The sequence below is a fragment of the Trachypithecus francoisi genome, unplaced genomic scaffold (assembly GCF_009764315.1).
Source record: "Trachypithecus francoisi isolate TF-2019V2 unplaced genomic scaffold, Tfra_2.0 Lachesis_group7, whole genome shotgun sequence".
In the NCBI taxonomy this organism is placed as follows: domain Eukaryota; kingdom Metazoa; phylum Chordata; class Mammalia; order Primates; family Cercopithecidae; genus Trachypithecus; species Trachypithecus francoisi.
This window is the reverse complement of record NW_022681472.1, coordinates 87095732-87115087: the sequence shown is the minus strand read 5'-3', so window position 1 is coordinate 87115087 and position 19356 is coordinate 87095732. Positions and strand designations below refer to the sequence as shown.

Sequence of the window (19356 nt, the reverse complement as noted above, 5' to 3'; positions counted from 1 at the left end):
TCCCAATACTTTGGGAGGCTGAGGCGGGCGGATCACCTGAGCTCGGGAGTTCGAGACCAGCCTGACCAACATGGTGAAATCCCATCTCTACTAAAAACACAAAATTAGGCAGGCGTGGTGGCACATGCCTGTAATCCCAGCTATTCAGGAGGTTGAGGCAGGAGAATTGCTTGAAACTGGGATGTGGAGGTTGTGGTGAGCCAAGAACGCACCACTGCACTCCAGCCTGGGCAACAAGAGTGAAACTCTGCCTCAAAAAAAAAAAAAAAAAAAAAAAATAGAAAAGAAAAGAAAAAAAAAGGAAAAATATTTTGGTACTATTTCTGATGAAACTCTAGTCCACATATTGTGAGCCTAGATTTTTGTTCCAGTAATCAGGCCACACATTGGTAAAGAAGTCAATAATTAGTCACTACTCTGGTTTTCCAGGATTGCTCAAATATCTGAATGTCATTATAATAAGCCAAATTTACAGTTTACAAACCCTGTGAATTAATGCAACATACATAATTCAACTGATGTAAAAAATAAGTAAATAACTTACTTGTCATTTTTCTTATGCAGTCTAGTTTCTGAGAATATTTTAAATTTATCTGCTGTAGCTTTTGATACTTACTTCCTGGTCACAAAAGATTTATAACCTTTAATTATTTACTCACACTTTAAAAGTTTCTTATTTCTTTGAAAGATTGGAACAGACTATCAAATCATGGCTGTTATGTTACTTTCTTAAAATTCAATGTCGTCATTACAGAAACTTTCTGCATTTTTAATATTTTTTAAGAATAAGCTGACTTTTCAATGTAACTGTTCAGCTTCTATTACTGGAGTTAATGATCTGTTTATACAAACTCAAACTGTTCTATTCATCATTTTGATTGGACCTAGGGGTACAAGTCATTTCCCACAACCACGTACATTAGCAGTCAAAACTCTTGTAACCTTAACATGACTCCATCTCCATAAAGTATATTACTGTAGTTAACACTTACAGAATACATATTTATGAAATAAGAAACTATTTTGTACTTGGATCCTCAAAATAACCTTATGAGTCTAAGTTCTCTTATTTGGCTCAGTTTCCTCTTGTGGAAATGAGGATTAGAGAAGTTAAGAACTCTTACCAAAAAATTACACAGCTAACATTAGGGCCTGAGATAAGGGTTATTTATTTCCAAAGCCTATGCTATTATTATTATTCTATAATTCTTCCATACAACTAGATACATTCCTAGTCTTGCAGAAAACTGGACACTGACCTTCTGTTTCAAACAAGTTAGTTATTACCACAAGGACATAAAGTACCCTGCACTTCTCTTTACCATAGCACCTAACTACAGTAAAAGTTTGGAGTTAACAAGCACTATCATACTTCCCTGTATTCAACAACATTTGTATCTCTGATTCAAGGTCATTCTTCATGTTTTTCAACTGTATGGAATAGTATTCTCTAATTCAGTGGTTCCCAAGCTTTGCTGCACATTAGAATTACCTCGGGGAGCTTTCAACATCCTGATGCATAGGCTACATACCAAAGTAATTAAGTCAGAATATCTGGGGGTGGAAGTCCAAGCATCAGTGCTTTTCTAAGATCCTGAGGTAATTTCAATGTGCAACAAAGTTAAGAACCATTGTCCTAAGGAAAAACTCTTATTTTTGTCTCCCAAGCATACGGTCAACTGAGTCCACTATATCTGATGTTAATTAGACACAAGACTATTAAAGACCTAAAAATAGTAACAGTAGGAAAGAAATGCAACTAATGTATGCTTTAGAATTGCTTTATTTTTTTTAACTTAAAATTGGGTAGGAGTCTTCAATATGATTAGCTCTAAGGACAGAGTCACCAAAAGCATCTCATTATCTATACCTACTGTTTGTATTTGAACTACGGAACAGAAATGAGTCCAGAAGAAAAGAACACAGCAGGTAGCTATGTTCTTCACTATTTTAAAAGAAAGAGGAGTTGGCTAACAGGCTGATAACTTAAAAGTGCAAAAGCTACAGCAGCCCTGTTCCATGGCCCACCGACAGGAATAACCACACGATCTGACAACTGCCAGAATACTGAAAAATTAAAAAGGAAACTAATAAGGAAACCAGATTTTTGTTAAAGTTTGATTTTGAAAGAGAAATCTTACTGTGCCACACTGCATTTCTTTCCTCTCATTTTTAAATTCTTACATGTTATTCTGAATGTGTTGTATCACAGAAATATGGCTTGAGTCTTCCGTATATACACTTTATAATAAAATACTTAAGAAACAATACATTAAATATTCTAGAGTGAAACAGTAACACTGAATTAATTAGAAGTCATTAAAGCAATTTAAATCGATTCTGTGAAATCAAGATTAGCTGATTTAACATCCTCAAATATCACAAAAAATCTATAAATAACCCAAATAAATGTAAAAGTCACCACAGAAGCGAGGTTCACTATACATTAATACTAATTGTTTTAAGCAATAACTAGAGTGTCTATGCTTTATTATGACTCCATGGTAACGCTGGAGTTTATTACATTTTGTCTTTTCAGTCAGTCTCAAAATCTTAAGTGCCTACTCTGTGTTAGTGTGTTGAATGAGACACTCCTGGGTATTTTCCTTAATGAGCACAATTTCTAGACATGTGATGAGACAGCAGCTAGATGAAATAGAGGTACCACTCCAAGCAGATCAACAAATGCCTCCACAAGGTGAGAGCCCCATGTATCATGAAGCCCTAGTACAAGAAATGGTGTATGCATATGTCCAATAAATAAATAGGTGGTGTCAATGGAGATGCACAATCCATGTAGGCATATCCAGAAAACTTTAAAAACAAGATGACCAAGAGAAACTCTGCATTAAGTATCCCAGAGGATTATTATAAATAAGTAGCCCACAAGTGAAAAAATTACCCAGATAAAAGGCATAAGCCTAGTTTCAGAAGAAATATATATATGACTCTACTACTAATTGAAACTATTATTAGGTTAGAAATTAGGTACTAAACCCCAGGAATGCAATTGTGAAGTTGTGAAATTATCATCGCAACCAGGTGGTTATATTAAAATATGATCTGGCTATCCTGAAGAAAATACTGAAAGAAGGTTAGAGGAGAAAAATAGCTTGCTTGCTTGAATTTGTATTTATACACAGATTATTTCATTTCCAGAAATGTAAATTATCATGGCTGTTTTCTTAAGGAAGCTCTTCACTCTTTGTACTTTGACCATCGTCAGGACAAAAAAAAAGAAGAAAATTTAAGAAAGAAAGAAAAGCATATGATATTAAAGTCCAAGATATTAGCATTCAGATATTAGTCTCTAATACTATTACCCACTAAAAGCAACCACAGCTCCTTTGGAGAAATGACTAATTCCAGGGCTGGGGCAGAAAGTATAGAATTCGTCTGGAACAGCTTACCCAAGTAAGGCAGTGCTTTAAAAAAAAAAAAAAAAAAGATTCAGGGGGGTTGGGGGATGTCTTGAAGGAGCTCCCATGAGCCAAATCAGGGACAATCTGAGCATCAAAATGATGAACTATAGTAATGAATTATAAACCATGAAAATATAAATCCATTGAGTTCATACCAATACACAAATACATGCATTCTTACATACATAGAGAGGTAGAAAAGGGGGCTCCCGCTTACAATAGAACATTGAGAGGCAACTGATAGTTTTGGAAGGAGTGCTAGAGTTTAAAAACCATCATTTTGCAGCCGTCATGGTAAAGACTAATTCAGACAAGAATTATGAACGAATGCTAAATCTAACCTTAAGTCTGGATGAAAAGCAGAATATCCCCATGGTCTGAAAGTGCCTTCTCAGAGGTTGCTTATTATTTACAATGGAAAAAACTAAAACCATATAGTGGAGGAATATAATAATGCCTTAAGTGATCAAAATTAATTTAATGAAAAAGGAGCAAGTTACAGTGTGTACCTCTGGATGTGCTAATCTGAGAAGAACATATAACGTATGTAGTATTCCAGCTAGGAATATTTAACTTGAATTTAATCACAAGGAAACACCATTACAAAACCAAATGAAGAACTTTCTATTTTTAAAAAAGTGGGAGGGGGACTTTACTCTTAAGAAATGTCCATGTCATAATGGAAATGTTCCTGACTAATGGACTTAAAGAAATATTACAACTAAATGCAATATATGGTCCTAGACTGAATCTTGGACTCAAGGAAAAAAGTCAATATAGTACATTATTGGGTCAAATGATAAAACTGAAATATGAAAGGTTGATTCAAGTACTGGATCAATGTTAAATTTAGTGATGTTGACAATTTAACTCTGGTTATATTAAAAAATACATTTATTTTTTGGAAAAATACATCAAAGTATTTAGTAGTAATAGGCCATGATGTATGCAACTTCTTGTATCTCGTGGTTTAGAAAAAAATATGCATGTGTATGTGTGTATTCCCACATATACATACATACACAAAGAGACACATATAGGGAGAGAAAGAAACAGAGAGGGAGAGAGAGAAGGGAGGAAGAGATGCAGGAAAGACAGAGTAAATGCAAATGAAAAAGTAAATGCCATAAAATGTTAATAGTAGATGGATTCGTGTCCTGCAGATTTAATGGAACAACATAGTGTTCTTTGTTCCATTCTCATGCTTGCTTATTTTCGAAAATAAAGTTTTCAAAAGTTTAGGCTATCATTCATCTTTGACAAATGTACTATAATAGTCCAGGACTTTACGTGAGAGCTTTGTATATCGCTATTTTACATGACAGTTTTGAAAAGTGAAATGTACTCACCTATTGTTTGGATGATAGCATTCTGCACAATCTTCTCATCATTGTCTTTGGAACTTGTGTTTAAGCTGACACTGCCTACAGATCCTCCCTGTAAATCATTTGCTTCGAATTCAACACTGAGACGCAGATGTTTCAAAAGGGTGTTAAAGACTTCCAGCACTGTCGGACCTATAAAGGATCACTTATGTGAGAAGATACATGTTTCTAGTATTGCATATTTGAAGTCAATTATCTTATTTCTCCACAGATTGTTTTTGTAATTTTCTAGTCAAAACTCCATAGTAATTTATAAACTATTTCATTTTTTTAAAAAAGAGTAAATGAGAAATAATTAAGAAAGCCCCCTCATTATACCAACAAACACTGGGCATTTATGAGTAACTCACTGTTTGAATCCCTGGTTCCACCCTTAAAAAACGTGTATGTGCATACAAGAATTACCAACAACTTTCTACCTATTTAATCTTATCTGTTCACAATAATGTGTACTAGGACATTATTTAACTTAACCTCTGGGTAAGAATCCATGAAATTATATAATATAGCTCACAGAAGCATCAAATATTTATTTTGTATCTTTTGAGACTGAGGAAGGGAGAATATGCCTCAATTAAGAGACAGAAACTACCTAATTTATTAGATTCAGGTTAACTGCATTTGTTCTCTTGCTTTTTGTTCTATAAATTCTCTGCATATGTTTCTACCACTGCTTCTGTCCACTTTAATTAGTGGGTTTCACTTCTGCCTTTTACTCTTGATTCAAGCTTCTTCAGGACAGGTAGCCATGTTTAAATGCCTCTTCAAATGTATAGAGCCTAGCACACAGTACCTAACACACAGTAGACATTAATCAATGTGATGATTCAATGTATCATCTATGTTTTATTTCATATTTCCAATTAAATAACTTTGCAATTAAATAACCTGTTTTATCTCTCTAAGTTACAAGATAAAATAGAAAATTCATATCCAAGATGCCCACCTTTATTTGACAATAAAAGAACAAAAGAATACAGTTGGTCCTCCATATCTGCAGTTCTGGATTCACAGATTCAACCAACTATGCGCTGAAAATATTCGGGGAAAAATACAACCCACGATAAAAAAATAAATAAATAAAAAAGCAATACAGTGTAACAACTATTCACATAGCATTTACACTGCAGTAGGTATCGTAAGTAATCGAAAGATGATGTGAAGTATATGGGAGGGTGTGCATAGGTTATACGCAAACACTACACCATTTTATACACAGAATTTGAGTACCTGCAGAGTTAGGTATTCTCAGGGGTCCTCAAACCAATCCCCTGCAGTTACCGAGGGATGACTATATCATTACATAATATATATCTACTTTGAGTTTCAAGCAAAGAAACCATAACCAGATTCTCCTTCAAACTTCTGTATTTCTAATATGCACTATTCCATTTTTGTAGTTACATGTAGGTATAATATCATAATTTTTGAACTACCCCTTCTTCTCATTAACCCATTATCAAATCCTATCAACTTGACATTGTTATTCCTGCTGCTTCCATGCAAGGGCAAGTTCTTTCCCTCATGGACACAATGACACTTAACTTGTTATTTCTAATGTGCCCTACATTTTGCTGCCAGAAAAATTATCCTATAGCACATTTCTCATGAAGATTACAGTAAATCTTTAAGGACTATTAATCAGCTAAAGGAGTATGTCCACATTTTGGCTATGACTTAATTTTAAAGCCACTTCTCTGACTTCTAAACTAACACTATACATTCTACCCAAAAAGGGCCACAAAAATTTTTGCTTGTGCTAATCCATTTTCCCTCCCTTCTATAAACCCTGGCTTTGTGATTTGTGATCAAAGCTTGCCACATATTACAATATTAGGTGGAGCTGTCTAATCACAAGTACACTATCAGTTTCTTGTCTCTGCATTCTCCCAATGTTCAGTATATAGCGAATACTCAAACACCTTTATTAGAAGAAGGAAAGGGAGGAGGAATTGATGTGGAGGAAAATACTTAACTGTGCACTAAAGAAGCCTGAAAATAATTGCACAAACCCAAATTTCAAAAAGAAAAAATTATTGTACATCTAAAAACATATAGAAATATTCTTAAAGAGTTCTTCACACACTGCTATAATTACTGAAAGAACACTTTGAACCAGATTAATGCACATTTTATTTACTGGCACTCACCTATGGAACCTTTAGCAGCAATGGCAACAGCCTCTAACAGAACCTGAATAATACCTGCCCGAACCCGAGGAGCATCTTTTTTACGAGCATCAAGGTGTCCTAGAATCTCCTGGATCACATGGTGAGAATACTGAGCCTGAATGAGACAAAACAGTACAAAGATGTATAAACAAGTACATGTACCTTGGCAGAATTCCTAAGACTGAAAAAAACCACCTGACACATAAATGTCCAATTAGTGACTGGTGGTAATGTTATGAGACAATAAATAGCCACAATACAAACTCATTCTTTTGAAGAATAAACACAGATGCTGGAAAATATTTATGACACTCTGAGTGAAAAAAAGCATACTGCACAATACTATGTTTAATACAATTCAATCTAGTTTTTAAACAGTAAATTAGAATTATATATAAAAAGATTAATACTGACCACCTCTGAGAAAGCGATTTATGAGAAATTTTTATTATCTTTATATTCTCTGTAATTTCACAAAGTGCATTTATACACTTTGATAATAGTACAAAATTTTGTAAAAAACATACATTATGACATTCACAATATTTTTCTATACCCAAACTGGATAAATACTATTTAACATGGACACCTAAAAATCTAAACAGTCAAAACACTCACCTAATCAAGAGCTAGTGTCAAAATGAAAATATTATCGATGTGTACCTGACAAAATTTAAATCAAGGAGATATCAAAAGATGTGCAATTAACAAAGGCAATTTTATCACATATAAATATATCTGATCAACCGTAGTGAATGATGTTGGGGCCTAAAACAGAAAAACGATAGCCAAAAAAATGTTTATTTTTAATTCCAGTGAATAGATTTTTTTTTTTTTTTTGAAGAGTAGCTAAGTTTTGTTTTTTTAAAACCTACACTTATACCCATGAGTAAGGATCAGTCTACTATCAAGCACCAAGCTGTAAAAAGCGCCTGTGGCTCTCAATCTCCCTGTCTGTATTTGCCTTCAGACAGGTCCCCCCACCCTGTTTTCAGGCTGGTTACTTTCTCTCCTTTGGAATGTGTGGTTTGATAAGAAGCAGGAGTGCCCTAAGCATAATGGCTACTCTGCTCAAAAGCAAAAAGTTTCCCTCCTTCTCTATCAAGTAACAGATTTCATCTCTAGGTATTTCTCAAATTTTTGTCATAATACACATCTACTTTTAAAACCACCCAAGGTAAAAACTAAGTTTGTGTTTTCATCTTTACTTTTTTTCATTTAAAGCTATGTTAAAATAGATGAATGTTAGGCAGGAAGACACACACAAAACCTGAAACTGAACTTCTTGTCCAGGAAGCTGCACACTTCTGATGTGTGAACCTTGTGCAGTTATTAGTTTGCCTTTATAGGTAAGAGTAGCCATCTGATTTATTGTCAAAATGAGGACACTGCAGAGAGTGAAGGAGGTATTGTCAATAATTATAAAGTATGAGTACACTAAGCAAACCAGGGCATGTGTTCATTCTACTTATAAAGGACAACTCAAAAACGATATCATGTATTAAACAAAAGAATATGGAGTGAAAGGAAGAAAAAGTGCGAAGATATTATACAGTATGTTGAAGTCACGTGTACTGAGGTTTCATTTATCTATGGTAAAATTTGCCCTTACACCGAAGTTTAAAGCAATGCTAACAGATGAATCGCTTTAAGACACAACGTAATACAGTGGTGGTTAAGTACATAAGCACTGGAGTCAAACTCGCCCAAGTTCAAATTCTGACTCTATGATTTAATAGCTAAATAACTCTCAGATTAAGAGAGCATTATTTAATCTCCCTGTAACTCAGTTTCTCTCATCTATAACATTTAAACAATAACAATTATTCATAGGATTCTTGGGGCAATTAAATGAGTTCATTTGTATAAAGCACCCAAATTGTGTCTATTATATGACAAATGCTTAATATGTATTAGTTATTATTACTACTTTTCAGTTGGTGACTCCTGAGCTAATATATGACTATAACATTGAACATAATAACAATGACGACAAAAGAGCATTTCATTCAGAAGTGACCAGAAGCAGGCACTCTTCTAAGTACTTTATATGTATTACATACGCAAACAGTTCTAGGAGGTAGGTTCACCTCAATTACTCCATGCCCTTCCCAGTATAAATAAGGCACATTTTAGTAACTTGTCTAAGGTCATGCAGAAATTCTTAAGGAAGAGCCTAAAAGTGAATTCTGTCTGATCTCAGAGTACAACTCTTAATCACATCTTGTTACCCTCAAGAAATAAATTTAGCATAAACATAAAAGACAGGCTTTAAGTAAAATATTTTCCCTTTACCACAAATGCTTTACTATATTTGAAACTATGTCTATGTAAACCCTTAAGGATATAAATCCTGGTCAAGACTAGCTAGTTTGTTTTATGGAGAGAGGGTGAAATATTACCTAAGAGTGATACCTACACCAAGTTTACGGTAAACGGCAATTAAAACAATCAAAGCTATCCAAAGTTTTCATTGTACAATGATAATAAACAGAAATTTCTATTCTAGTATATACTACCATTTCCAGAAATATTACACATGGTTTCCCAAATTGTCAAACCCTGTCATAACACAAGAGTAAAATACTAGACTATAGCTATCCCTTGATATACTTGGGGATAGGTTCCAGCCCCACTCCATACCAAAATCTGCACATACTCAAATCCTGCAGTTGGCCCTGTGAGGAAAAAAATCAGCCCCCATATACGTGGGGTTTTGAATCCAACAAATAATAGATTTTCGATCTGCATTTTGTTGGGAAAAAAAAATCTATACTGTAAGTGAACCTGCACAGTTGAAACTCATGTTATTCAAGGGTCAGCTATATATAAGACTTTCTGATATCCAGATAAAGCGACAAGAAAGGAAAGTCCCTTAGTCTAAACTCCACAAGAAGGTAAGCATCTGGAAAGGAGAGTGCACACTGAGGCCAGCAGCAGTCCCAGGCACATCTTCAGCTCTCCAGTGCCCAAAGCTACTCATTTAAATGGTTGTATACATAGGAGACTAGATATAAAGCTTAGGAGCCATCCAGGAAAGGTAGGCTATGAGATCAGATATCCCTGTGACAATTCAGAACCCCTAAAAGACAACACCCTCAATGAATCAGGGGATAGCAGGAGACTGTCAAGAAGCTTGTCTGTGTTGGCCTTGGCTCTGAGGGGAACCATGACAGAATGACTTAGTTATCCTTATTATTAGATCTATCTTTTCATCTTAGCAAATAAGAAAATAAGTAGCAAATGAAAATGTATGAGACAAAAGAGCTAAATTAAGAGCAATGATTTATATCCTACAGCTTTCCACATGTTTGATAATGTGCTTATCTATACAGAACCAAAATTACTTATATATAGTAAATAGCTAATCAAACCTTACCTGAATGGAATACATTATAATTTTAAAGCAGTGAACTGCAAATTCATTGGGATCCCACAGTTTGTGATGATCTAAATGCCTGCAAATAACAAAAATTACTTTAAAATTCTCTATTTTATTATACTTTCTTCCTCTAGAAACCTCAATAGGAAAAGCTTAATAGTGAGACTACTACCGAAAAGAAAAGCAAGATTTCAATTTAATTCTTAATTAATGAACTTCATGAAATATATGTTGCAATTAAAGCTATTTCTAAAGCAATGCTGTGGACCAGAAATAGTTTCATAAACATTTAATCAACAAATATTTATTGATTCACTGGTTTTTTTAATGTTGTGATTTATTAATTTACTTCTCTCAAAGGGTAATTTTAACTAACAAGTAAATCTGAATGAAAGAGGGTGAAGGAAGGAAAAATATAAGGCTGGAAAACACCAGGGGAACAGCCTTAGATTATATTCACAGATTGCCAGATCTACTTCTCACCTACTATATCAAAATTAAATTTTGTCCTTCCACATCAAAGCCAGCTTTATTATAGCTATCATTTGTTGAAAATATACTTTATGCTAGGCATATACTATCAATCTTAATGGTTAATCTAGACCATGGGTTCAGGAATAAAATGATGAGAATTTGAATTCTGACTTCATTTTCTACCTATATGTCCTTGTCCATGAGTGAGTTACTTGACTTCTCTAACGATCAGTTCTCTGACCTGGAAAATGGGGATAATAACAACATCCATTTCATAGGGTAAAAGGATTAAGTAAGATAAAGTATATAAGGTTAGCATAGTCACAGGGCGCGGCAGCACTTGATAAGTGGTAGCTTCTATTTTAATATATAAATAAACCACTTAATGCATGCATTCAAATCTTTTCAAAGGTGAAAAAATTGGAGCTCAGAGAGGTTGAATGAGTTTTTCAAGTTCATACAACTAATAAACGGCACATCCTGATATGACCTATATTTCCTTGAAAGTAATAATTACTTTTTGGGTCATTAAAAATGGAAATGGTACAAAACAAAAGACATGAAATCCCTCTTGAATCATCATGGTTATTAAGGTCTACTATGTGTTACATACTATGCTCTAGGCTCTATACATTCAAAGAAGCATTTGAACATGGCTACCTGTTCTGAAGAAGCCTGAATGAAGAGTAGAAGGCAGAAATGAAACCCACTAATTAAAATAAAGTGGACAGAGGCAGTGATACAAACACATTCAAAAAATTTATAGAACAAAATGCAGAAAACAAATGCACAGTTAACCTGAATCTGATAAACTGGGTAGTTTATGTCTTATAATTGAGTCAAATTCTTCCATCTTCGCTCTCAGAAGATATAAAATAAATCTTTAATGCTAATATGACCTGTATTATCATGATCTTATGGATTCTTACCCAATAGTCAAGTTAAATATTGTCCAATACAATATTTATCTGCTAAGAGGCAGAAAAACAAACTTTATTTACCGCTTCAAGCATGCTACCAATTACTTCGAGTTCGCAAATTTACTTGTCAAGAATTTTATTACAGTAACCTGCTAACATACTGGTCCTGGCTCAAATTTGTCCTATACAGCCCTATCTGATTAACTTTCTCAAAGGGAAATTTAAGCCACTTTATACTTTGAGCTAAGGTCTCCACTGATTATCTATAAACTTAAATATAAAATTTTAAGATCTCTATGGTACAGTCTAAATGTTTTCCCTCTTATGTCACTGTAACCCCTAAACTATATACAACACTCCAGCCAACATTATCAGTGTCTTGTACTTACTGTTGATTAAAAATATGATATTCAAAATTTATTTTAAATCCTTGATTTTCTTTACTCAAATAATAATTGAAATTAAAAATCTACTTCAATGTCAAACAAAAGCATTCTTTACAAATAAAATACAATTTCCAGAGCAGTTTTTGATAACTACCTTCATTTACATTAAAAGATACTGGCCCTGGCAGGGTGCTGTGGTTCATGCCTGTAATCCCAGCACATGGGAGGCAAAGGTAGGTGGATCACCTGAGGTTGGGAGTTCGAGACCAGCCTCAACAACATGGTGAAACCCCATCTCTACTAAAAATACAAAATTAGCCAGGCATGCTGGCGCATGCCTATAATCCCAGCTACTCAGGAGGCTGAGGCAGGAGAATCGCTAGAACCCAGGAGGCGGAGGTTGTGGTGAGCCAATTATCATGCCATTGCACTCCAGCCTGGGAAAGAAGAGCGAACTCTGTCTCAAAAAAAAAAAAAAAAAAGACACTGGCCCTAAATTCTCAAATTAGACATGAATTATTTGTTTTGAACTACTAGAGCACTTTTTTCCTTTTCTCATAATCCATATATTTTATAAATATTATACATGTCAATCACCCATCAAATTTGTTATTAATGCATATATTCCCAAAATATCTGGCACCTCACTTGCAGAGGGCATTTAATATTTAATTAACTAAACAGCTAATGTGTAATCGCATGTTTACTTAAGATTAATTTAATCAACTAATACATGATCAGAAATTTTAAGTTCTATATAGAAAAGAACATAACTCTGTTCATGTTATTCAACTCAAGTACAGCTTATTTGGTAAATTCTTTCTTCCAAGCTGGCTCTCTAGATTTTTAAGGTCTTACAGATTAGTTCTAAGAGTATTAAGATAAAAGAATGGAATTCTGATGTTAAGTCAGCATGTCTAGCTGGATATTAAAAAAATAAATTTGCCCTTGGTATATCTGGCGTAATTCTGATTAATTTTTAGTAGCATTTCCATAAGTTTACAGAACATTTAAACAGTAGATCTCAATATTTTGGAGGTGGGAGGAAACACAGATCCCTTTGAAAATCTAATGATTCTCTAATTTTTAATATAATTTTGTGATTTATAGATTCTTGTAACTAAGGTTCAACTTTGAACCCCAGGCTACGAACATCCATCTGTCCTAAAGATTTCTGGATGTTACACTAGGAATACCGTATATATTCTACGAAGCCACTATTACAGTCAGAAGGAGAAAAGGACAAGGTGAATTTTAACAAAAGAAAGACTAGCAAAAACGTCTAGAAATTACATAGAATATTTTATAGTAGATCTATCATCTGGTGACTGAGTTAGAAACACAACGGCTTGACAAGGCTTGAGAGATCATGTCTACGTGGAGAAACTCAAAGCTCATTAACGTATTTTGCCGGGAGGAGAGCATGAAAGTACCAATGAGATATTTAATATTCTTGCTCTGATTAATCACTATGTAAAAGATGAATTTACTCAGGGATGGGAATGTGATCTAAGGCAGCCCAGCCATGGCAAAAAGACAGCTAATAAATAGAAGCCAGTGACCAGGAAAAACTGACCATGAAAGTTAGTAGAAGAAGATACATCATACTTAGACACTGTTTGTTTAAATATTTCACTGCACATATGCATTTCAAGGTCTGTAAATAGATACTCAAGTTAAACAATGCCCATGATATTAAACATATTATTATACTTCATACTTAAAGGGAAAAAGCTAATTAAGTAATTGAACCACTGTTCAAACATATCATGCATGACTCAGTCCTGTATTACTTCTACAACATTACACTGGTTCCATTAATAACTCACTCATGCAAGTAAAAAAGTAGTTGTCCTCTATAAATAAGTTAACACAGAATTAATACAGCAAAGTCACAAATAACCAGGAAAAACTACTTACGCAAAAACTGGTCTAACAGCATTATTCATATTCCCAAAAGTTGCTCGACCCAGCAGTTCTCTGAAACAGTTTTCAGCCAGCACAGCAGGATTCTCTTCTTTGTCAGTTGCAGAAGGAGAAGAAGGAGGGCCTATGCGACTAAAAAAGAATGAGAAATAAAGAAAAACACAAGAATTTTAATATTAGTTCTAATAAACAATACACTTTACTTTTTAGAAATGTTAAAATGGCATTTTCTTTTTATCCTCCAGCAAATATAAAGCTTAATTCTAATTTCATGAATTTAACACCACCAAAATGAATCATACACTCTTTCAAATTGAAGAAATAAACTTGGCTGTGCAAATTATTTCTAACAGAATGTCTCTTATACTCAGCAGCTTGCTATTCACTTTCATTCAACTTTTCTATATTTACAGCAAAATCTTAGAAAGAACATAGGGCCCAGAGACCGTCTTTAGGTATCCTTAATTTAACTGTAAATGGGCAAAAATAAAGTGAAAAACTATGACATAGCCTGTAAATAAAAAATAAAATTTAAAAGCTAATTAGAATATCTGTATATGTAGCTGTCTTCAGCAGACAATATTCTATTCACATCCTGAAACATTATTTTAGGCTAATGAATTTATGAATAATAATTCTAAAAATGTATATGTGGCACTGGGATTATATCATGAAAAAATGTAATTTCTTAAGAATTGACAACCAATGAGCTGTTTCTTGTATTTTACTTATGCTAATCCTGGACTTCAAGAGCCATAATTATGGAAAATGGGTTCCCAACTAGCTAGTGATCCTTTAAATAGTAAATATTTGAGATAAGGAAACTTTCACCTCAGCTACAGTACCAAGAATAGGAAAATACAGATAGTGCTAAAATACATCAAGTTTCACACTTTAGGAAAGGTTCCCAAAACTGGAGACAGTCACATCTAAGGAATTAAGCATGAATCCTTTCTGTAATTACTGTAAATTATCATCAATGTTTAAGTGTTACCATACAGTTATCAACTACATATCATTTCTAGACTACTTTTATGTTGCTACTACACATATAATCACTAAAATCATAAATAAAATGTAAATGTAGAACTACAGATTGAATCACTTTTAAATTTGATTCAAATTTTTCTCCTCAAACTGCAAGAACCAGGAAAGTCAGGATAATAAGCCATTGGAGAATATTGCTTCTGAAATATTTATTAATATATTATTTATATTAAATGTTAAAAATATTATTTATAAGATTTTACTATTCGTTTATTAACTCATTATCTGTGTGTATGGCAACAAAAATATGGGGGATAAGCATGCTTCTAGTATTTGAAAAAGTGGAATAAAGTACAGAATTCTAACTGCAAGTGAATGTTCTAGGGGAAAAAGAAAAAATGAGCATAAATCCCAAAACAATATTCAATTCCAAAATATCTTAGGACAAATCAAGTATGAACAGTGTCTAACCATTTTGTTGAAAAAATAAAATACAGTTTAGGTAGCTATTATTATCATTATCATTATTATTTTGGTTAGTTCTAACTCCCTGTGCAAAAGTATGCTGGATCTTTCAGATTAACAAAAGTTATAATTTCTGTTTCTCACATTTGTAACTTTAAGTAGTATTCATTAAAACGGCAATTTGAATATTCAATAACTAGTGGCAAATAAACTGTAAACTTATTCTAAAAGAAAGGCTTAAGTGTATGAGTAATATTCTGTAGTCTACTATAAGCCTAATGTGATCACCACAGACTAAAAATTTTTTCAGAAAGGTACATATTTTTAAACTCATTTAACTTTATGAGACGACTTTTTACAGAGTACTAAAGACAAAACATTCTTATCCTAGCAAACACACATACATATATATAAAAGTAACAGTCTCAACACCAGTATCTTTTTAAATACCTGTCAACTTCTTCTATCTTTTGCATGTTAAACAGGAGGGATGGAACAATCTTATCCATATGCTGAGGTTCCCAAATGGTGGCCCGAAGTTCATCGTTAACTGTTTTGCGAACCACACCTTGAATACCTCTAATTCCAGCAATTCGTATCCTATAAAAAAAAAAAAGGGAAGAAAATGAGCCATAAAAAAATTATTTGAATAAGTCTGTTTGCCTAAGAGAATGGATATCAAGTAAATACTGTTATCTTATCAATAAAATATCTTAAAATAACACACAAGTCTAAGAAAGTAAATCTCAAAAATTTAACAGACACAGAGATATGCCCCAAAAAGGCTTACTTTAAATATCATGTTTTTAAAATCAGCATTTAAAAAGTTAAAAGGACTCTAAAATACAGAAATATCTATTTTTCTATTTTAAAAAATCAACAACATAGGTTTTCTTAAAATGATAATGATACTCCATTTCTTACCTGGAAGTCTTAAGAGCTGAGAGAAAACAGGATTTCCCTGTTCTGAACACCCTTCATGCTTCTTCAGACTTCTCACTGTTCCTCCCTAACAGCCCTTCAACTCCCTTAGTCCACCTAGACAGAAGACTAAGCTGGTTCTTTTAAAAGGTATTACAAATAAGAACTATAGAAATGGAGCACAGATAACCTCAGCCATATATATACAAATGTGTCTATAAACACATATACATTATCATATAATCGGATGTGACTTAAAATGTATCAATATAGTAGTGACAGAATGCTGCCTTATCCTCCCATCCCAGATCATAGCACCAAACCTCCTCAAGCTCTTCCTTACACTTCTTCAAAAAAGCAAAAGAAAATAAAAATCTATAGGTTCAAGAATGAGAAGAAAAGTGACTTGTAAACAGTTTCTAAAAACTGTAACAGAACAAAATCTCTGGCAGAGTTAACTTGGTGGCCCAATTAGTCTCAAAACATTTTCCTTCTGGTCTAATATGATGGCTATTTACTTCCTTTCTTTCTATTGTCTAAAATACTCACCAATTAGATGTTTATTCAGTTTACCTAGCATTGTCTTCCAAAAACAGTAAATAGGTTTAAAGAATAGAAGATATGGGGAGGGAGGTGACATTGCTTTACATCCCCATGGCAAAATAATGCAGGCATTCAAGAGTAGCAGATGGAGAATGGGAGGTGGCAATAATATGATACTGAACAGGTGAGAAAAATGAATTGGAAGACACAAAGGCAAATTTTGCCTATTTCAAAGCTGTGTCTATACATGCTACTTTTTAAAACATAAAGAAGATTTATAAGAGAGATTCTGGTGCAGCTATCACAGTGGGCAAGGCCTAACACTGCTCCAAAAGGTGCCTGCTTTACATACTGGCTGCTACACCTTGGGTGATGAGAAGGCCAAGCACAAGGTGGCATGGAGCACATGAACAAACAAGATGAAACTTGTATCATGCCTTGTGAGACAGCAGCCTAAATGATGCAGCAGCAGATAGTGGTGCCCTTGTTCAAGGTTAAAGGGTGGTGTTGGTGGTAACTACCAATAGCTACTACAGCTACACAGCTTCATCCTATCCAGATCTAACGTCTAGACTAATCAGCACATTCTAGCCATGATCCCCCAAAAGGAATTCTACGGCTTTCCCATCAGTAAAATAGAACAACTGCCACATCTACAGCAGAGAAATGCTGAGTAATTTAAATGAGTTAATTCATGTAAAGTGGTTAAACAATAATTGGCACACAGTAAGCACTAAGTGTTAGCTGTTCCTGTTTGCTGCTAACCATGATGAGGATGATGACAATGATGGTGATGGTGGTGGTAATTTCTACCACAGCTGAAGTTTCTTCAGAAAATCAGAGTTAGAGATTAAGATTGTGATGCTACAAGTGGGAACCAGTTCTTCAAGGAAAATAAGAAAATCCTAATATTCACCAGCTCCATCTCCTACTGTCCATGTCCCCTGGAGTACTACTTGATAAGAGCTTGGTAAAAAAAATAAAGGGACTAATGATTTATCTAAGTTAGAACTCAGAATATAAAAATACTTAAAGAAAATCAAAAGGGCTTTTATTTAAGGTAAAGCAAAAATAATCAAACTAAGTATTTTATATTAAATAGCATTTTAGTTTACTCATTTGTTTTACAGGAATTCAAATAAAATTTTGGTATTATGGAACTTCAAATATGATATAATATTGGAAAGACATAGAATTAGCAAAACGTACTATAAGTCCTTTCATTGGTTTACAGAAAATATGAAAGTTTTTCTTGGAAGCAGTAATGAAAAACAGGTAAAAATACATTCAAAAGACAAGATATTTCACTAGGGAATGATAAATATTTAGAAAAAACATACTACATTCCAGATATTTTCTATATTTTGAAAGAAAGCAAAAATGTTAAAATCTTGAAAAAATTGCCATTTTCTTTAGCTAATCTTTGTATCTTTTTGCCCCATTTAAAACTTATTAGCCTCTCAAGAGAGAGAACAGTCTCATAAACATTTAAAAAATATCCTCGAGAGAGAGAAAAAAGAATTTTCCTGGTGACGGAAAAACTAATTCTTATAAGGTAATTATAGTGTTTTTCACCTCTGAGAAGGCTTTACACTTCATAATAAAGGAAAAATAGCAGGACTCTAAATGGCCTATACTCTACTGACCAAAAATTATACCACCAGCATCACAGACAAAAATAAATCTTATACCTGAAAATAACTATTTAATCACCTTTAAACTTTCTTTCTCCAAGTTAAAATAACATTTATACTTATTTTTGTTTCATGTAAACCAGCACTGTAGCTTGTATGCTTTAACTAAAAGCTAGTAGTATTTCTGTACATTCCTTTCTTTATTTTAAAATAAAAGTAAAAATTATAAAGCATTCTATATCTTGATTATCAACTGCCCACAGTAACTTTAAATCCTGGCTGATTTCTTGGTTTTTAGATGTAAGATAGTAACGCTCAAATTACTTTCTACGTTTCCCAAAGTCATTTTGACTTTAATTCTTAAAGTTTCTCATTTCTGTATTTCTCATTCTATCCACCTACAGATTGAGTTTATAAAATATTTGACTCCAGATTTTTAGTAGGATACATCTAGAAGAAAAGTTTAAAAATGTCCAAGATAGTTGTCATGACAACCTCAGATGGATAGTGATTCAGTAACATACATTCATTCCATTTATCTATTTATTCACTCAAAAAGTACCAACTGAGAGCCTACTATGTACCAGGCCCTATTCAAAGTATTGGCAATACTGCAGTCCTCAAACCAAAGTCCTCACCCTCCTGGAATTTATATTCCATAGAGGAGCAAGAAACAAAGAGATACATGATAAAAAAGATAAAGATAACTAGGGATGGAATGAGAGGGGTGACATTAATAA

At 33.5% G+C, this 19356-nt stretch overlaps 1 protein-coding gene across 11 annotated transcripts in view; it reads right to left on the bottom strand.

The window, feature by feature from the left end:
• Positions 1–19356, bottom strand: part of EFR3A (EFR3 homolog A) — a 104932-nt gene that overhangs the window by 36833 nt on the left and 48743 nt on the right. For all 11 annotated transcript variants that reach the window (XM_033203349.1, XM_033203346.1, XM_033203348.1 and 8 more), the window contains exons 6-10: positions 15969–16118; positions 14061–14198; positions 10358–10436; positions 6958–7093; positions 4772–4939 (exon numbers count right to left, since the gene is read on the bottom strand). In XM_033203349.1, the coding sequence (XP_033059240.1) occupies positions 4772–4939; positions 6958–7093; positions 10358–10436; positions 14061–14198; positions 15969–16118 (671 nt within the window). The remainder of the gene's footprint in view (positions 1–4771; positions 4940–6957; positions 7094–10357; positions 10437–14060; positions 14199–15968; positions 16119–19356) is intronic.